At 45.9% G+C, this 19,778-nt stretch overlaps 1 protein-coding gene and 1 long non-coding RNA gene across 2 annotated transcripts in view; both read left to right on the top strand.

Moving 5' to 3' along the window:
- Positions 1-8,126: 8,126 nt before the first annotated feature.
- On the top strand, positions 8,127-11,559 carry LOC140217112 (uncharacterized). The gene is made up of 2 exons (XR_011893614.1): positions 8,127-8,574; positions 11,352-11,559. It is a non-coding gene; the product is annotated as an uncharacterized lncRNA (long non-coding RNA).
- Positions 11,560-13,611: 2,052 nt separating this feature from the next.
- The window catches only part of LOC126536382 (protein croquemort-like), a 106,476-nt gene continuing 100,309 nt past the window's right edge, over positions 13,612-19,778 (top strand). Inside the window, exon 1 of the mRNA XM_050183316.3 lies at positions 13,612-14,105. Within this exon, the coding sequence (XP_050039273.1) occupies positions 13,929-14,105 (177 nt within the window). The 5' untranslated portion in view covers positions 13,612-13,928. The remainder of the gene's footprint in view (positions 14,106-19,778) is intronic.

Here is a 19,778-nt window from a genome sequence, read left to right as displayed (position 1 = left end):
GTAATAATGAACATTTGCCACTTATCGCACTATTAAGTTATGTTGAATACAGCAGCCTGGTCTTCGTAATTACTTGTTTCTTTGTAGATTATGCAGTAATGTACAAAATGTTGAATATTGCAATCAATGGTATTCTTAATGTACATAACTGATTATAAAAAAAAAATGTGGTGTCCTAGTACTAAGCCCTGTCGGACTCCTGAAGTAACGGGCACAAAACCAGATGGTATATGTTCTTGATGACGACAAGTTGCGACTGGTGAGATAAAAAAAAAATTATTCTTGCCATTTCCAATCACAGCCGCAATTTTCGTAATTAGTTTATTATGATATACACAATCAACTGCTTTACTGAAATCTAGTAATAGTAGCAAGGCTGAAAGATTGGCAAAGTTGGTTTGCGCTCATGGTGAAAAACGGCTAAAAACGTCGTAAAAAGCAGCACTCGTCTATGCTCAAACAGGCCCTGCATTACCCTATGATAGTAAAAGTAGGTCAGTTTGACTAATAATGAGATCTGCGATCTATCTTTTAAATAGACCTTGATACAGGTGGATATTTGTTTCCTAGCTTCACGTGACAGGAAATCGAATCCTTTCGACAAATCGAGTAAAATTCCGTCTCTTTGAGTCTGTTGGCAATCAACGCTTAGCGCAGTCATAAAGAACCTTTGTTAACTGGGTGTCTGTTGAGAAGCCAAATCAGAAGCCAAGCTGCAGGTTAGTGGATAGCAGGTCTTCGCCTTCAAGAAAGACAGTAATGCGCATTACTGTGCTTTAGCAATTCAACATGATGTTCTAGTGAGTAAAGTGAATATCTAATTCGAAGCCGTTGCTGTATCTCCCCATTTGCGAATGAGTATTATAGTTTTGCCTTTTTCCAGGTCGTCCCCTAGGCGAAATGATGCACGCTGTTTGCGGAAAACCAGGGTCACTTAATTACTGCGACATTCTCCGTATATCTTTTATCGAAATTACTTAGCATTTCATGAGGGCCATTTTTTTTTAAATTTCGGAACGATATTAAGATAATGAATTCCGACGACGGATGTGACTAAATAGCTTAGAGATTCGTTACAGCGGAAAAGAACGTTATTGCATTTAGTAAAAAACTGACGGAAAGACAATTGCTGTTCATTAGAGATCGATCACTCAATCAATCATACAATCAATAAATCAAACAAACAATCAAGAACGTTTTGTTTCTTTTATGCACAAAATTCAGTACCAACCTTGTCAAAATATTTAAGCCAAATAATGCTGCGCAGAGACGTGAAAGAAGATTCGTGCGTTGTTCGCATAATGCACACTTAACGTAGACGTGTTCGAATAACGAACTTCCTTTCCGAATCGAATAGGGAAAAACGACTTTCGAATGTCAAAATCAAATTTGGGGGGGTTTACTCTTCCAAAGGAGCGCACGGGCGACGAGGAACGCTGCATAGTGGAATATCGCATAGCGTAACGCTGCATATATTGGAGTGGGATTAATTTCGGCCGAACGAGTGGCTTTATAGGTGCCACAAAGTTAAAGCTCGCAAGCGTTTTTCGCATTTCACTTCCATCAAAAAATGCGACCTTTGTGCCGGCCGGGGCCGGGTGTCGGACCCGCGCCCTCGCACTTAGCGGCAGAACGCCATTAGCCGCTGAGCATTACTTTCGAACATCGCGAATCGAATATCGAATGATTTATCATTCCTGAACGAACCAAAATATAAAGGCTGCTTGGGATTCGCTGGGTGACGAAAGAAAGAAAGAAAGAAAGAAAGAAAGAAAGAAAGAAAGAAAGAAAGAAAGAATAGGGCGTATTTGTATCACTCGTTGTTAATGATAAATAACCGAAAGCTTATCGTATCTGGCACACCATAACAACGATGCTTCAGTATATGGTCCGTTGACGTGCTGGTTAATGCAGGTTCGTCTTGCTAGAAATGGCACCAAATAAGACGACAGACATATTACAGAAGTGTCGCACAGCGCCAATTCAGAGAATTAAGTCGTTAGCGGCACCTGTCCTGCCGTATAATACTCCTTATTTGTCGTCTCGTTTTGTGCCAGTTCTACCACGACTAACGTAACGATGACGGCCGCGAAACGAAGGAACAGCAGTTCACCGGACCTTGTTGGAGCAAAGTGCTATGTACTCGAATGGAGGCAAACACGGTGAGATCGCCCAACTAATAAATTGCTTTGCCTAAACTGTTTGAACAAATTCGTGGCTGCCTAAAGGTGCGGTACATCCTAATTGACCGACTGGTACTTATTCGGCAAATGTACACATGCCCTCGTTCGGCAAGTGGTGCCTTTTCGCTGTGACCGCCGCTCCTCTGTCAGATTCGGAAACGTCGTCACTTCCATCTGGCTGTCTCCCTCTATAGATTGCTATAACTTTCGTTATCTCTTATATCCGAAGAAAAAAAAAGGGGGGGAACACCATCGAGTACTGAATTCTCAAAACGAAGAAAACAAAGAGGAATCAAATAGCAACGACAATTCTATTTGTGTTCGAAATTTCAAGTGTTCGCGCACGTCTCACTGCCTGCTCACTTGTGCTTCCAGGGTCCCGGGCGGATAACATCTGAACGCTCACATAGCTGGATGTTTTAAGAGACTGTCGCTCTCGAAAATAACAGCGCAAATATACAATGTATGAGAGCGGCGCGATAGTGAAATGGAAGCTATACTTGCAGATGTTCCAGGAAGCGTTAAAAACCAGAAGCAGGTGTTCATTTATCCCCTCTTGCAACAGAATGCAAGTTGCCGGAGATCCTTACCATGCATTTACCATTCACCATGCGAGAAGAGCCGTTCTTTCGCTGCCTCCTCTCTCTCTCTGTTTTGTATCGCTTCTTTTTTTTTTTCCTTCTTGCACAATTGTCACCTTGCACCTGCGAGCGGTACAGTGCGAGATAAGCTGCGCAAACGACCGCGTATATAGTGACACTGTTTGTGTGCTTGTAACATATTTGTCTGTCTAGTGCGTGTTCAGATTTTTTCTTTGCTTTTTTTTCTCTTCATTATCCTAGCTCACCTAGCTAATTGGTATGTCACGATAACCGGTCCTAAAGAAGCATACCTTCACATTTTTCTGCATAAAGAAAGAAAGAAATTATTTCTGCATGTGGAAGTCCACATGTCTACTCATGGCAGAACTAATTGATTGTTTCTGATGTATTTGTCGTTTGTGACGTGACCCCGACAACACGATGCAAAAAGTTCGCTGCTCACGCCCAAACAAGTGAGGACGCGTCGCACTGGGACGAGGAAGGTGGGATGTGTGAGAACGCCCTCGAAAATTGAGGTAAATGTCGGACAAGAATTCACTTTCACAAAAAGGGTCGCTAACACACTTTTTGTTCTCGAACGTATATGACACTGAGAAAATTTCTTATACTTTCCTATTTTATTGTGAATGCCGGTGACGCAGTCCAATTTTTTTTAATAAGAAATAAAAGCTGAATGCTCTTAAGCTCAAGGTAAAATATTCTGATGGTCCCAGTCGAATTGCCAGTGAAACAGAATCCATCAAAAGGAAAGGTGCGCCATTTGTGGGTTTTAAATAAAGTATTAAACTGGATTATAATATGCAGTTTACTGTTAAGACTTAATTTGTATGTGATAACGCCGTTTGAGATGTCGCTTGGACGATTTCGTAAGTTATCCGCACAGTGAGCTCTCCGATGTTTGTAGAAATGTCGCGCCGGTTTATGTTATACCACCCACCTTTTCGTATACACATGAACTATACTGCCGCCTAGTTTGAGCCACCACAGAGGAGTACCGTTACTAGGTTTGTTATGATATCATTACGATATCATCGAGCGATGCTCAGCGCTCTTTGGCCATGACTGGCCCTTGCGCCACAAAACACTATACATCATCATCATCATCAAGGGACGGGCCGCCGCGAGAACGACGACGAAGAGAGTCTGTGCCCTTGGCGCGAGCGAGTGTCGGCCTGGCGGTCTGGCTCCAGTGTAAATAGCCTGTATATAGCCTCTTTCATCTGTGTCTTTCCACTCGTAACAATATCAACCGAAAAATGTTGTTGGTGGTGGTAGTAGGATTTATTCGGCTCAGGAGAGTCAGACAGTTATGTAAAGGCGTTACTCCCATGTCAGGGCGCGTCTAGAGTGTCATAGTGGCAAATGAGCGACCGAACACCGACTACAGGGGCGTACTTTATAAACACAGAGCGATTAAAAGCCAAACGTGAATATGGCATTTCCCATTTGGTTTAATTTTTTACGCCTGAATTCCGGACTTTCTTACACTCTGGTGGTGGAGAGACCAGCTAACAAATCGACCAGCAGGAGGGTGGGGAGGAGAGTCTTCTGTAAGTTTCCACCTAGTGGACATGTCCATTTCGTCTGCTGCTGACGTTCTGATTGGCTGGGCTGGGGTACGCGTCAGAATGAGACAGACGCTGCCAGCCAATCAGCACTTTAGCAGCAGACGAAATGGACATGTCCACTAGGTGGACAATTTCATAAAACATCTTCCTTTCTACCTTCTATAAAACACCTTTATTCCTACTTATAATCCCCGGCGCGTTTTATTTGTTTGTTTGTTTGTTTGTTTGTTTGTTTAAAATACTCTCAATGCATATTGATGTTACAGAGAGGTGTGGGTGAGTTCCGTTATCCTATACTAGCGATGGTTGCTTGGAAAGTTTTGTGGTCAGGGTCGTTGACGACGGAGGCGGGAAGGTGGTTCCATTCGGCGACTGTCGTCGGCATGGAACGATTTTAAATAAATGTTAGTACGGCAGTTCGGCACGTGCACTTTGAACTGGTGGGCCACGTACGCGTGAGGAGACGCAATAAACTGGGATGAACAGGTCTTGTTCCAGCGAAGGGTTTGTGAAATATGTCTTATGGAAAAGACATGGACGGGCTACCCGCCTTCTAAATGACAATTCTGGTAGGTGTAGGTTGAGTTGAACTTTCATTGCAGAAACACTTGCAGTGTGGAAATAATTTGACGAAATGAGACGTTCGGAGTAATTTTGAACGCTTTCGAGGAAATATGTTAGGTGCGTTTCATGTGTATCTGAGATTTATAAGGCATACTAGTTTTGATCTTTCGAGCGATTTATGTAATGTTAGCCCAAGTGAAACAGGAGCACGAGAAAAACTGCGACGGAAGAAGGCAAGTGTACAGTTAGTATTTTAATCAACACCGGCATACCTCAAAGTCGGCTTTATCTCTTAGCGTTGATTTATTCCGCATTACACGTTAGACTGCGCAGGAGATTTGCGTTTATGCATTAAAAGTACAGCTGAAAATGTTTGCGTAACTAACTGGCCATCTCACGCTGCCATTGGCTGCAGCGCTTTCTGCTTTCCCCTGTTTCTTGTTTTCGCATAATGAAGATATTATGCAGATTCAAGGAAGATGTTGTAATCTACGTAAAGTTAGTAAAGCGGTTAATTAAACGTTATACAACCAATGACTATGCGTACAATTGTTCTTACTTTCAACCTTTGAAACGTGTAATCCCGTGCAACGTTTAAACTTATTCACCACGAAGCTCACAACCTTAATCTCTTGCAATTTTTTTCCTGTTCATTGCTAACCCGTTCGCTAGCTACGCTAAAAATGCTAACCCCCAAACCAGGTAGATGTAGTACAGTCTGAGACGTGTACGTAGTGATGTCGCAAGGACGAACGCGATATGTGGCGAGTTGCCGAGGGAAGGATGGCGATGAAAGGTGGGTGGGCGCAGAGACGTACGATCACACATATCCAGCTACACTTGAGTAGTTCTCATAACGCGTGTGTCACAGTGGCCCATGCCCATTCTGCTGGAGTGGCTAAGGATGGGCACACAAACCAGTGGCCCACATATCGAATTGATGAATCGAGGAAGATGAAGTAAATCAAGGAATCCGTTTATTATAACGCGGTATTCCGCTAAGAGATCGATCGGTGCGCGTCAGAGATGCCTATTAGCCGTCACTATGCGTTCAATTTTTTTTATGCAGGAATTCATTTTCATTGGCGTGTGGTCGGTGCTGTGAACACGATGCGTGAGCGCTTTACGAACGAAGATGACATGGACCTCGTGAAGGAGGCGTTCGCCTTGAATCCATTCAGGCAGACGTCGATACGGGCACCGTACATGTTTGCATTAGCGTTTTGCTCCGTCCCGCTGTTCGAAGAGACTAGTCTGTGGTGCTCGATGCAGCCTATCTTAGCGTTGCGCATCACGTTAACGCTAACGCGAGCGTTTTACGCTATAGTAAAACTGTCTATTATTACGCATAGCATAGGTGCGCTTACTTGCACTACTTGTTGGTCAGCATACATAGGAGTTACATAAGCCTGAGTGCAGTCTTTAGCCTGGTGGACGGTTTCGATACATGGCTGGAGAAATGAAACATAATTGAAGTAAATAATGGGCTTTCCAGTGAAGTACGGCACTGAAGAGAGAGGATGAATGTTGTCGCATAAAGCAAGAATATATAAAGAAGGGGCGATTAAGGTCACTGGTGTCGCTCTATAAACTCAAAGAAGAAGCAGAAGAAAAAAGAAATAGTTTTAATGGTAGATGTTAGAAGCCATCAAAGGTAGGACCACATTTGTTGTAACTTTTCCGTGTCCCTCTGTATCATTCCTGTTACTTTCTATCTTTTTTTCCATGGAGGGAAGAAACAAAATAGGTGAGGCTCTGACGTCATGTTTTTGAAGCCGGAAATGCAGCCATGTTGGTGTGCCATCTTTCTTTGCGCCTCCAATCAGCTCGCGGGAGAAGATAGGCGGGAGCTTTGAACTTGCATTCCTACGAGCCGCAAGAAGGGTTTGCTGCCATCGCGCGTCAGAAGAAAGCCTACCAAACTTCTGCAACAGATTTAGTGAAGCAGCCGCGCTCCTGTGTTTTTCCGTGGCACGCTGAAAAAGACGGCGTAGACTAGCGCCGTGATTGCTTGAGTGTCTCTCTTACCGGTTGACACCCGCACACAGACGCAAGACACAGCGGCCAAGCTTGCACACCACGCTCCAAAGTCAGCTTGCATAGTGAACATAATGTGCCGCGAGAAAAACATGGGCCGAAAAAGCATGCACCCGCAGTTTCACCAAGATAGAAGAGTCACAAGAGCGAGAGCTCTCCACAAAGGATTCCGTAGTGCCAGGGACGTGGTCTATGTGGACGCGGTGGAGTACGCAAATAGACAGAGTATGTCGATAGTTGCTGCGAGTCTAGAGGGTGGCTCTAGAGTTAGTGGCACTGTAAGAACAGGGAAGGCGGAGGTTGAGGAGGTGGCTGCCTTAGCACTGGCAATAGCGTCCACGGAGGCTAACATCGTAGTCAGCGACTCCAAGGCAGCCGTCAAGAACTATGCCAAGGGAAGAATGTCGACGGAAACGCTGGAAATCTTAACGAACCTTCGTCAAAGTCAAGACGCTCACATTATATGGGCACCCGCACACTCCTTCCTTCCCGGTAACGAAATAGCGCGCAACCTGGCTCGAGAACTGACGGGCCGAGCAGGGGACATGTAGATACTGGGAACGGAGAGAGACCGGATGACCAGCTTTAACGAGATCCCCAAACACTATAAATTGGGAAGGGCCCATTTCACCCCGGCAAACTCCTCGCTAAGTAGACGGCAAGCGACGGCATGGCGCTTCTTACAAACAAATACATATCCGAAACCGGTGGCCTACCACCGCTACTACCCGGACCTTTACACGGATAGATGTAGATTCTGTCAAGAAAGGGCGGACCTACAACATATGGTTTGGGCTTGTCCTCGGGCACCCCCACAGAATAAGATAAACAAGACCAGAGAGCAGTGGGAGACCGCGTTGCTCAGCTGTGCACCAGAAGACCAAGTTAAGGCAATGCAACAGGCCGAAGATGCCGCCAGGGCCGTCATCTAGGTAGAGAGGCCTAGGTGTCAAATCTGCTGTCCTAAAATAAAGTTTATTCCTCCTCCTCACTTTTCAGAGGCCTAGAGCAGCAGCGACAGCTTCAGGAGCGCGGTTGCTATGGCAACGTTGACGTTTGGGGTACTAGTCCCAGTGCTGCTTTGCGAAAAACAGCAAGTGACTTCCGCCACACTTTCTCCAACACGCCCGTGTTGGCCGGGGCCTCTCCGACACTTTCCTCCATAGAGTTACTATACTGACTCTAGAGGACAAGCTACCCATAGGGCCCATGCATTGAAATCGGGAACCGCAAGAGCGCCGCCATGTTGCTACGCGCCGAGGTTGCCAGCTCCTGAGACGCTTGCTAGACTTGGTGACAGTAGTCAGTTTTAATCCGGCAACCGTAGCAGCGTAGCAGCATGGCGTCTCGCTTGTAGTGTCGTGATGTGTGCGTGCAGCCGTGTGTTTGGGCTTTATAAGTTGGTTCTTTATTCTATGTTGCGGGACGGTGTGGGTGTGGTCCATGTTGGCCGTACAGGTGGCAGTTATGCAACCGAGGGATGATCCTGTTGAAGTTTCCGGCGGTATGCGGTTTTCAGCGGTCACGCCTGTTGCAGGAGTGTCACTCGACGAGGTTACGAGCTCGAAGCTGTGGTCAGATTCCTCGTCGGCGTTCCGTAATTCTCTTCGCACGGGCGCGGTACGTTGCAAAAGTCGCTTTCGCGATCTATCGTCGCGACGATAGATCGTTTCTTTAATTATTATAAGTACTGATCCAGCTGGAGGGCACATGTAACCGACAAACGGAAGTCTCAGGAGAGCAACTGAGATTATAATAAAGCAGGCGGCGCAGGAACTCCAGGGCACCCAAGGGACGGTGGGGGGACCAAAGCTCGAAGCAGAACGGTACGTAGGTTGGGGCCGCCGAGGCAGGTGTGTGCCAGGGAGTGTTCGCACGGAAAGCTCCCCTGGTACGCGCAGCAGTGCCTCGCAAGGTCGTGATACTTGAAAGGCACCTGCGCCCATGATCTTTCTTTTGCCTCGGTGCAGTGAGCACGATTAACGAGAATAATATGGAGGGCATCCGGTGCAGTCGCGAATGCGTTATGGCAAATGTAGCTCGCGTCGCCTGGCGTGTATAGTAATATCAGAGTTGGTTGTATGAACTTTATGCATAATACGCGTTATTACGGTACTACCTTAACGGAATGGGTCTAGAGGACGGTGTTGGTACATTTTTTCGTACCGCCCTAATCCTATACCCCCATACAAACACACACACATACCCCTTTTTTTATGTATACATACATGACGGATCATAGCCTCCTTTATTTTTGAAAAATAGAGGAGACTATGGACGGATTGACCAGTTCAAGTTGTCAACTTGTCAGTAATTGACATAGGAATCACTGTAATAAACGCAATTCCACGATCGGATTGTTTACTTTCATTTTTTGTTGTAACGCTGAGGACTGCATAGAACTTTATTTTGTATATGTGAGAGAAGTATGTGGATATCACGAGCTTAAGCCAATGTGCGATACACAGACAAAGCAGCTGCTACAACATGAACTGCACTGAGGGCCACACAACACATACGTAATTAAAGGTGCAAAATCTAGAGGGAAGCTTCAATATACACTCTGTAGCACTGCAAAGTGTAACGTATGTGTACAATAAATGTTCAAAAAAACAATGCATCAATGTCCCATTTGCCTTCAAGTTTATTATCAAGTTCAAGTTTACTGAAGTTTATTATGAGCATATGTACAACAGGAATCTGACACACCCGCAGTCAAGGTGGCTGTTCGAGGTGTGCTGGCTGCCTCAGTGTATGAAAAAGAAATTCGGTGAATGTCGACACCAGTACCACTGCTTCTTGCCTCTGACCTGCACGTGCCTCCGCAGCATCTTTGTGCACAAGTGTGCTGGCGAGGCGAGGCGTAGGAGTCATCCGAGAGAAAGAGTATCGTTTACATGGAGAAGTGGCTGTTCACATTGCCTGTCGCTTTCCCTCAAATGTTTCTTTGGCGACTAGGGTGACACACCCGCAGTCAAGGTGGCTGTTCGAGGTGTGCTGGCTGCCTTAACGAAAGAAAAAGAAAGAAATTAGATGAGTGTCGATACCAGTGCTATTGCTTCTTGCCTCTTACGTGCATTTGCCTCCACGGCCTCTTGGCTTGCGGAGTCTGTATGACGGAGCTGCTGTGGCTAGGTGTAGGCATTGTCTAAGCAAAAAGAAAAGGCCATTCAAATGGGGAATTATGGAAATAAATGCAGTTGTTATGCCTGCTTCTTGCACTCTTCTTGCCTAAAAGTTTTCAAACATAGTGTCCAGAACACACCAGCACTTTGACTGCTTCTGCTTTTTACCTGCAGGTGTTGCTGCGAGATCCTTAGTATGGCTGCGTGCAGCATTGTAACACTTGGTGGAGGCATTTGAAGTGGTAGCCAAAAATATAAAGAATCATCCTTGTCTGCATGAATGCTTTCAATTTCTAAATGCAGTGGTAACTATCACTATTAGTGCAAGGCCCCCCACATCTATGTGGCAAGTGCCATAGCTCGAAACAGAATTTTTCCTGTAGTGTTTCACAAGGCGTCTGATATGTCCACATTAGATGTGATGTGTTTATTTTTATTTATCCCAGTGTGGAGAGGGCATCATTAAATTGTTTTTTTATTTTTGCGTGTCTTGTTTTTTGGTTTATTTCTGAATTTATCAAGCAGCAGTCTCATGATGCTAAAGTGACTTATGTAATGGCAATCAGCTTTTTTTTGCAGAAAAACAATGCATTTCCTGACCCATTGTTTGACATCCCCTCACTCGCATAATTTTGCAGAGTATTCTACCTATATTGACTTGCTTGACCTCCACTAAAGAGTCTTGCATTTTCAAATACGACTCTTTTCTTACAATCATTCGACACTTCTCATAATTTCTGTACCTTGGGGCTTCTGATACTCTGCATTCATCATTCTTGCTTGTTTCTGACTAGAAATGTCTTCTTTAATTTAGAGCTTAAATTTTACCTTTGGAACACACAGAAGGGCTTGCCATTGCATATCTACATAAAAGGGAAACATGTTTCATTAAACATTTGCAAAATCCAATTGAAGATTGATGAATGCAGCTTGCAGGGTGATTTGACTGAATGAGCCATAAAAGTAACTCATCTCACTTGGTAAATTAAAGCACATATTAGTGTGATGTACAAGATACGTTACACTAACGTGGGGGGTTCTCTTGCTTATACAGCAAAATAATCGGTGAGCGAGAAAAAAATTATTTTTGCATACCCCTTGTACACACTTATTTAAGGCAAATGAGCTGGAGCTGTCCACATGATCTACTTGTTTTACCGGCGAGTATGGTCAACAAAAATGTGTCCCAGCTGCTTAGTGGTATTTGAGATTATGTCAGTATTGCATATGTGCCTGTTGTATAAAATAATTGAATTTTGAGAATGCTCGCAGGGATCTGATGTGCATATCTGCAGTTTATGGATACATGTAAAAGACTCAGCATCAATCAAGTGCAAGTGAACGGTCCCACAGGCCCGGAGTCGATCATGCAAATAGATTCGCTGCACAAATTTGTGACCAGAAAAGATATGCCACATGAAATGGCATGCAAGGAAGTGTTGAAAATATTGCACAGTTAATAAAACGCCTACGCTATTAACATGTGGGTTGATGCACTCGTTATGCAAAACGGAGGTCGAGGCGTGCAGACAGGACACAAGAGTAGAGAAGTGGACAACACAAGCGCGGTCCACTTCTGTATTCTTGTGTCCTGTCTGCACGCCTCACCTCTGTTTTGCATAATGAATCCTTACCAACTAGCTCAGCTTTCTGTCGTTCTAAGTCTCGATGCACTCGATTTCGTTCGCATTAGGCACTCGCTTTTTGATTACTTCGTGGCACAGAAATACTCGGCATCAGGCTGTTTTTCTGCTGTGGCCTTTGTAGAAGCATGATTGTTCAAAGTGCAACAATTAAACAGATTCTATGAGTTGCTTGTGGCTTCGCCAATACAATTCCGGTGCGCTGGTCCACCTGTCCAGCGATTTCCTACTGAAGGGAAACCTGCAAATAAAAACACCGCTCCGCATGTAGAAAATGCTCTACTGTGACGCTTCTCAAACGATTGTGATGCACCACAAGAGCTGCCTACTCGCGTGATATTCTCAACAAGGAGATACATTCGTTTACTTACAAGTGAAGGTATATGCCAGAGCACTTCGGGGCTTCGGTGGCACATAAGGCACGAGTGTGCCATAGATGTCGACGCGCGATCGCATGTCAAACCTAAACTGTACGAAACTACTACGCATCCAAAAAACAGATTCGAAACCGAAATTCGCGTCATCCTTTATTGCATGAATGCGTACATCGTGATTTACATAAGTCATTGACTTAGCGATCGCTTTCTGTAAACTTAATAGTAACGCACCATCTTCATAAAGCCATCAGGTATGTGTTTTTAGATGACAAACCATAAGGTGACCTGTACCTGTTTTCAGCTCTGTCAATAGTAATTGCGCTGGCCACATTGACCAGTAGTAACAGGGCGGCGCCCTAGAGGTTCCCACTTTTCCGGCCCAGCTTTTCCTCTAGAGGTGTTCTACTAACTCTATGCTTTCCTCCCTCCATGTTTTTTCCGTGACCGCGAGCCAGTTCATGCGTCCACTGGAAAGAGAAATAGTTACGATGCCCACGGCCTTCGGACTTCTTTTCTTTAATCAATTTGCAATAATTTACTGCGACGAGATGAACATCGAAGATACTGTGTCAAGCTTCGGAAAGTCGCAAAGAAATGACTGTGTTGTAAAAAAAAAAACGATAACCAAGGGCAGTTCAGTAAAATGTGCGATGAGATCAACGAGCTATTTTCTCAATCGGCCCGTGCATCACGTATTATGCGCTAAGCCGACGCTCAGCTGACTTCTTTTTTTTTTTTTTTTTGCACTGCATACTTTTCTTTACGACTAGCCAACAACCTTACTGCAAATTTCTTCGGCTGACAAAAACGTCAAGCGCTAAGCAAGTTGTACCAATACTTTAGAGGGGGGCGAAATGCGAAAACACCCGTGTACTTAAATTTAGATGCACGTTAAAGAACCCCAAGTGGCGCAAATTAATCCGCGAGACCCCCTCCCTCCCTCCCCTACGGTGTGCCTCATAATGAGATTGTGGTTTCGACACGTAAAATCTCATAACCTTTTTTTTTTTTTTTTAACCATAACTTTGGCTCTAAACGCGCTAAAACAGTCGCACCTCGCTGAGCACCGTTATTTTCTTCCTCTTTCATCTGAGGCGGACCGGACACTCCTTTCACGTGCTTCTGTTCCGCTCAACACGAATGAACAAGAAACAGGCGGGCGGGGAAGAAAGCAAGGCTCAGCCACGGTTCCGGGCTCTCCTCTCGTTTGCGAGCATGGTCAAGGAAAGAGAAACAGAGGCGAGGTGCCTTGCCGCACTCGCTGCGAACAGCCCGGAGGCGGCAGTTCTTTCAGGTCTTTTTTTTCTTCTCCACTAGCCCTCTGCGCCTTCCTGCAAACTCAGCCCCGAGGGCCGAAGTTCAGCTGAGCAGCAGCAGTAGCCGGCGACGGAGTCGGCTGCTCGGGTAACAACAAGGCCTGCCACGTGACCACTCTCTCACGCCGCCTTTGCGCTCTCGCCCACCACGTGGTCCCAGCAAGCCCGCCTCCTCCCCTCTGCCTTCTGAGAGGCACCGCGAGCGGGAGCGCGCGCGAGACACACAACGCGAAGCGTCCCGTTGTCGAGCGTGCGGGAACAACGTGCGCGCGCGAGCGAGCAGCTGGCGGTGTTGGCTTGGTTGTGCGCGTCTTCTTCCTTGATCGGGGCCGCTGACGGCTGTCTTCTGTTCCCCTCTGGCTCGATCGCGGGACTCCGTCCGTCCACCCCCCTTTGCTACATACCAAGAGCCGTCTCCGTAGCTGCCCCGTGCTGTGTGTAGCTGTCGCGCGACTGCGTCGGTTCCGTGTGTGCGTGCGCAGAGAATACGCAGGTCAGTCGCCGCTGCTCGCGATGCCAGGGCCCGAGATCGAGAAGATGACGACGCGTTGCTGCGGCCAGCGCGCGTCGCGACCGGACATGGCGCTGGTCAAGGCGGCCGTCGGTGTCCTGGCCGGACTGTTCCTCGCGCTGTCTGGCCTGGCCACGTACGTCTTCTTCCCTGCGATATTCAAGACGCAGGTTGAGTTGGTGAGTTACCCTTACCGTCAAGCTTCCTCTCTCTTTCCAGCGTACGCCAGCGACGCAAAGTGGTGCATGGATAAGGAAGACGATAGGTTCATTCCTTCCTTACGGGGCAGCGTAACTTTACTGCTGTCATGTGGGTCTGGCTCCCTTCTCCCACTCTGAAATGACATCTAGATGCGTGCTACCTGGGATGGTTTCGCGCGCGGCGAAATTCTACCGGGCGCATTGCGCCTACCGGCCTGCATGCCGATCCAGGCGGGGAGGTTTTTGACTCTTGGCGAGTGATCGTCGCCCAGAGGCGAGGATATGCCTCTCGCCTTGGAAAAGCGTCCCGCGCGCGTCGTCAGCGTCCTTTCTTTCTTCCGGGAACACTCATGCGGCCGCGCCGCGCTAGCAACACCCGGACTTGATCGCTCGTTCGCGTGCTTTAATTCTTATTTTGTTTTTGGTTTTTTTGATGAGCGTGTTCTGTAGGGGGGTGTGTGCGAGCCCGCGCGCTCGAGCTTGCTCGAGTGTGCGTTTTGACTCGCCTTGCCTGCCCCCTTTCCTCCTGTTTCAGGGCTCTCTGGCATTCAGCATTTTCGCTTCCTCTCTCTATTCGTACTCGGGCCTGGGGGCTTTTCTTTCCGCGCTGTTGCGACACCAAGGTTGCTGCCGCGAAACGTCGCTTGCTGCACACGAGTGTTTGCGAGCTGTAACCGCGCGGCCTTCAGCCTTCTGTTTTTCATTTCTTGCGTATAGCTCGTTCGTAGAATTCGGGGCTCTGTGCGTCGCTCAATGAACTGAGGTCACTCTGCACACACTCACCTCAAGTTCGTGAGTTGTTCGCGCTTACCCTTGAGCACATGGCGCCAGTGTTATGACCTATACTTGTTCATTGCAACACTTAAAAAAGAAAATTCTGTTGTCACAGTCTCCACGTTGGTGAGTTCCAGGGGCCGCTTGTACGAGGTGTTTGATCCGCTTGCAAGTTTTTCCGCGGGATAAAAACATCGTGCATATATATCTTAGAGGGGTCAGTGAGTAGTCGTGCTACTAACGTAAAGAAACATGTTTCGTGTAACTGTCACTCTTTTGCCACTGGACGAATAATATTTTAGAACTTATTTCGGACAATGTACACACAGCACAGTATCGAAGACCACTCTGGCCAGACTAAGAATGCAGGTGGACAGTGCCAAGGCATCACTAACAGGTAGTAACAGCAGGGAGCTAGGCGTAGAACAGAAAGTACACAGAAGTACTGCGTTCGTGAAGTATATCAAGCGTATGAGACGTCCGCGGCATGTGTATACTTCTCTGCACATATATGTATCCACGCACATGTACATATTACGCGTGCATTCATACATGAAGTACGCTATGCTGTAGATGTGCAATATTTCTCACATGCGGGGAAAAAAAAAAAGCTTCCTGAAGTCGGCCCGAGATGTCTTCTTTGACTGATATAGCGTTGATTATGATGCTCATGGCTGTCGATTTAATAAATTCCAACCACAACACTTTCCGTCAGGTCTTTGTGAAGAAGCGAATTACCCTTGTCAGGATGTCGTAGCGGCTTCCACTCCCTATATAGGACGGAACAAAAACCATTAACAACGAATCTTGCTGTCAAGGTTGTTGCTGTCGTTTTCATCATAGCGGTCAGGGTGCAATCGTGTAGAAAGAGAAGCTCGTGATGCAACTCAAAGCCACGTTTTCTTGCGGGGTTTCTGCGAGACGTGCTTGCTTAATCGAGTCATGAGCGATGTTGAAACGGGGGATGCTTGCTTTTTTTTCTTTTTTTTTTTTTTTTTTAACGCTGCCGATGCCACAGGAAGCGTATGTGTCGACGACTCGCCCTCGTCTTGTTAACACCGTAAACATTATACTTACGTAGTTTGAAACGTACAGATATGTAGTTGTCTAGTGAAAATAACACGTGGTATATCACTGCCATACATATTTTTTCATAGCAAGATCTGCTATGACATAATTGTCGTTTAGGAGCTCGTTGCTGCAAGAGGGCTAGAGGCACTTCTATTTAATTAAAAAAAAACTTTTGAGGGAAAGGGAAATACAACTTTGTAAGTTAAAAAGTCCAAGAATGTAATATATATATATATATATAAGATTACAGTACCTTTGAATATCTAATCGAACATTCTTATCGTTAAGGCAATACAGCGATGAAGACGTCTAAGAGATACATAACAACGCAGTTTTACGCCCTTTCCGACGCACAAAGTCATTTATGTGCGCAAGGAAATGTGGCCATGACAATGGAACTAAACGCATTCATACGTGTGCCGATTGTACTGTTAGTTTTCTATTAATTAAGCATAGAAAATCAGTGCCGATGTGATTCCGCTCGACGTAACTGCATGACACCGTGCCCGTGTAATTCTTGCACGGCAACATGCACGAAATAAACCGTGAGAATGCCGAAAGTGGTTTGACTTAAGTGCTCATAAGAAAAAGGTCGAGGTATTTTAGATTCACCGAAAGTCATCCTCTGCAAGAACATCGCCGCTTTTGCGCGGTTTTAGTCGGGTGACTGGTTCTGTATGCAGCAGCGAATCCAGCAGCCGAAAATGAAGTCCTGCTGTGTAAAGAGAAGTTACTAGAGTAGCTAACAAGCTTACAAGTCTGGCTGAAGTGTTCGTGGACATTTCGAGCGGCCCGCAGGCAAGCACAAGTTCATTGCCTCCTGTATCTGCATACAGACTAATACTCTTTCGATTCGACCAAAGCGGACATTCCAAAATATCAATACACGTCCCCGAATCGAACGGGCAACAGTGATTCACCAGCCTCAAATTTTTGTCCCAAGACCACATGTTAGAACGTATCGAACACAAAGTTGGTGATGACTCCGCTATACCATAAAGGCGATCCCAATTTGAAGAGTTACGTATGGTTAGGGGGGGTTGTGCTGCCAACCACGGGGTCCCCGGTTCGATTCCCGACCACTGCTGCTCCGCCGCTATTTGACGAGAATTGCACGACACACACACACGCGCGCGTGTGCTTTCCAGGAGTGTGATTGAACTGCACGGTTACGGTTAAGCGAATCCAGATGGCCTAAATTAACTCGGCGGTTTCCATTCTGGAGTCTCTCTTAGCCACAGCTGCAGCTTATGAACGCAACACATTGGAATTATTCGTCACTGTAAGCTAAAAAGATACACTTTGCTGACTTCTACACAAGACTAGAGAATGAAAAAGAAAGGTGGTTATTCAAGTTGTACCTGGTCCTTACCTTACATTGAAAGAAGGGGAAACCGACAGAAAAAAGAAAGGAATGGAAGAAGGAAAGGGATAACAAGTCAAAAAAGAAACTTGATAGGCACGTTTCAGGAGGACGGTTTCTTTGGCGAGTTGGTATTTCGTCCTAAAGGCAAGCAGCGAGCGTCCGCTTTCTTTTCTGTTTCGTTTCTTTCTGTCGTGTCAGTTCTGCGCGCTACTGGCCTCAAGATAGATCACAGCGTTTAATCGCTTCGCAAATTAAGGGCTGCATAAAAAAAGAGCAGTGTTAATACAGAAGAGGGAGGAAACGTTTTATGTATCACGTGTGTAAAACAACATCGCGACCCTTTATTGCGGTTTTCATTAATTCCTTGCGGAAAGAGGGGGCACTGACACTTGCGACGGCTGTCCTGATATATGGCGCCCGAAACTCGGTAAATATAGATTTCGAGCGCGTATGGGGTTTTTTCGATTTCCTGAACACGGGGCGCCAGGAAGGCGAATGGATATGCGAGTATCCACCTCATTTCGGGCACTGTTGGACAGACGTCATTGCTTTGAATTCCGCTATTGATCTGTACATTTTAGCAACAAAGACTGGCGATCGCAGGTTGTCACGGGACTGCAGTATACAGGGTGTTTCAGCGAACACTTTCAACAATCTTTAAAAGTTGCCTGTTCTAGATATCACAATTCTAGTTCGTGAGCTGGTCTGCTCGAAGCGGCGGACAGTCCTCGCAAAAAAATAAATAATAAAATTGAGATGCAAAATTAATTGAGTAATAAAAATGCACGAATTAAGTTTTTAACGAATTACATTATGGTCCATATTGCAATTTACATATTATAGCCGTGGAGTTCGCGAGGCGGATCCACTTGGAACGAATTTTCAAGATGACGCCTGTTTCGAGATATAAATTCCCCAACTTTGCGGAGAAATGCTTTGGCGTTCCAGTTAATTTGTTAACAAAACGTCGTTTCATGCACTGAAGCACACAAGTAACTGGAACGCCAATGCATTTCTCCGCAAAGTTCGGGAACTTATGCTGCGAAACTGGTGTCGCCCTGAGAATTCGTTCCAAGTGGATCTGCCTTGCGAAGTCCACTGCTAGAATTTGTAAATTCCAATATGGGTCATAAGATAGTTAGCTAAACAGTTCATTAGTGAAACGGAAAATAGTCATCCACTCGAGTGTAACACGAAGCTTCAAATACTTCGGTGCAGCACGAGGCTACAAAGGCGTTAGTCCCGGGTTCGATCCCCCTGACCGGTGCGATTTTTTTTCTTCAAAAGCGAAAAATTAATTTCTGAGAAACCCCTTTATTGGTTTCCTTTGTAGCATCGTGCTCCAGACGGGCGGATGACTGTTCTCCCTTTCATGAACCTTCCTCAACCTTCCGGGCTTCCGCAGAGCTGATTTGACGTGCCGCTGGCCTCGATGCAGGCTTGCCCAACTATGTTTATGTTATCTTCATGTTATGTTCATGTTCATGTTATGTTCATGTTATGTTATGAACATAGTATCTTCATACTATATTAAAAAAAATGCACTCACGCTAGAATCGTTCGTAAGAGCAAATGCCAGCCAATCCTGATACTGGACATATATAGTTAGCGAAGGCGGCCATTCAACGCAGAGAGCACTTTCCTTTTTTATTCGCCTGGGTTGCCACGCGACATTACGTCGAAATGAAAAGCACAGTGGCTCATTTCATGCACGTGCTGGAACAGTGATTTATGAAATGTATTGTCCCTAAGCCATGGTTCGTATATAGTCTGCAGGTTAGTCGCTTCTTAGCTCCACGCCCCTAAGCACACATTACGAACGAAAAGCTTTGTTAATGCGGCCCGAGGCCTCGTATTCATAAAGTACTATTACGCTAGAATCGTTCATAAGAAAGAATTTCACGCTATCCTGATGTTGGACATATTATTAGCGACAAAGATCACTTACGAAAGAAAGGCTTCATGAGTTCAGCCCCAGGTACCTTCCCTTCCTACCTTTCATTTTGAATTTCCCCATTTTTCTAGACGAGGACACTTCAGTACTCCAACAAAATATTACACACATGCTTGCCAATCCGGAATGACTCCATTTCAATTGGAGGCATATCGAAAATTGGGCCTATATACCGACGCAGTATGGTCAGCCTTACAACGTTTCGCTATAGCGTCTGCGCGAAATCGGCTGAGATTCCTCCTTCGAAGATGACAAACTTCTCCAACCCCATAGGTCTTGGCTCACGGACTCAACCTGCTAGACAATGAAGCGCTCTCGGGAGAAAAGATCCTTGGACCATGGCCTACGCGTTCTCGCATGCAAAAAGCCGCAAAAGCCCTTCTGCGTTTCTTGAAGGACACCGGATTGTATGAACGCCTGAGACAGTGGAGATTCCGCTGCGACTGACTGTGAACGACTATTATTTTTCTTTTTTTCTCCTTAACTG

The sequence above is a fragment of the Dermacentor andersoni genome, chromosome 4 (assembly GCF_023375885.2).
Source record: "Dermacentor andersoni chromosome 4, qqDerAnde1_hic_scaffold, whole genome shotgun sequence".
Classification (NCBI taxonomy): Eukaryota; Metazoa; Arthropoda; class Arachnida; order Ixodida; family Ixodidae; genus Dermacentor; species Dermacentor andersoni.
Note: the sequence above shows the minus strand (reverse complement) of the source record. Positions and strands in the feature narration are given on the sequence as shown.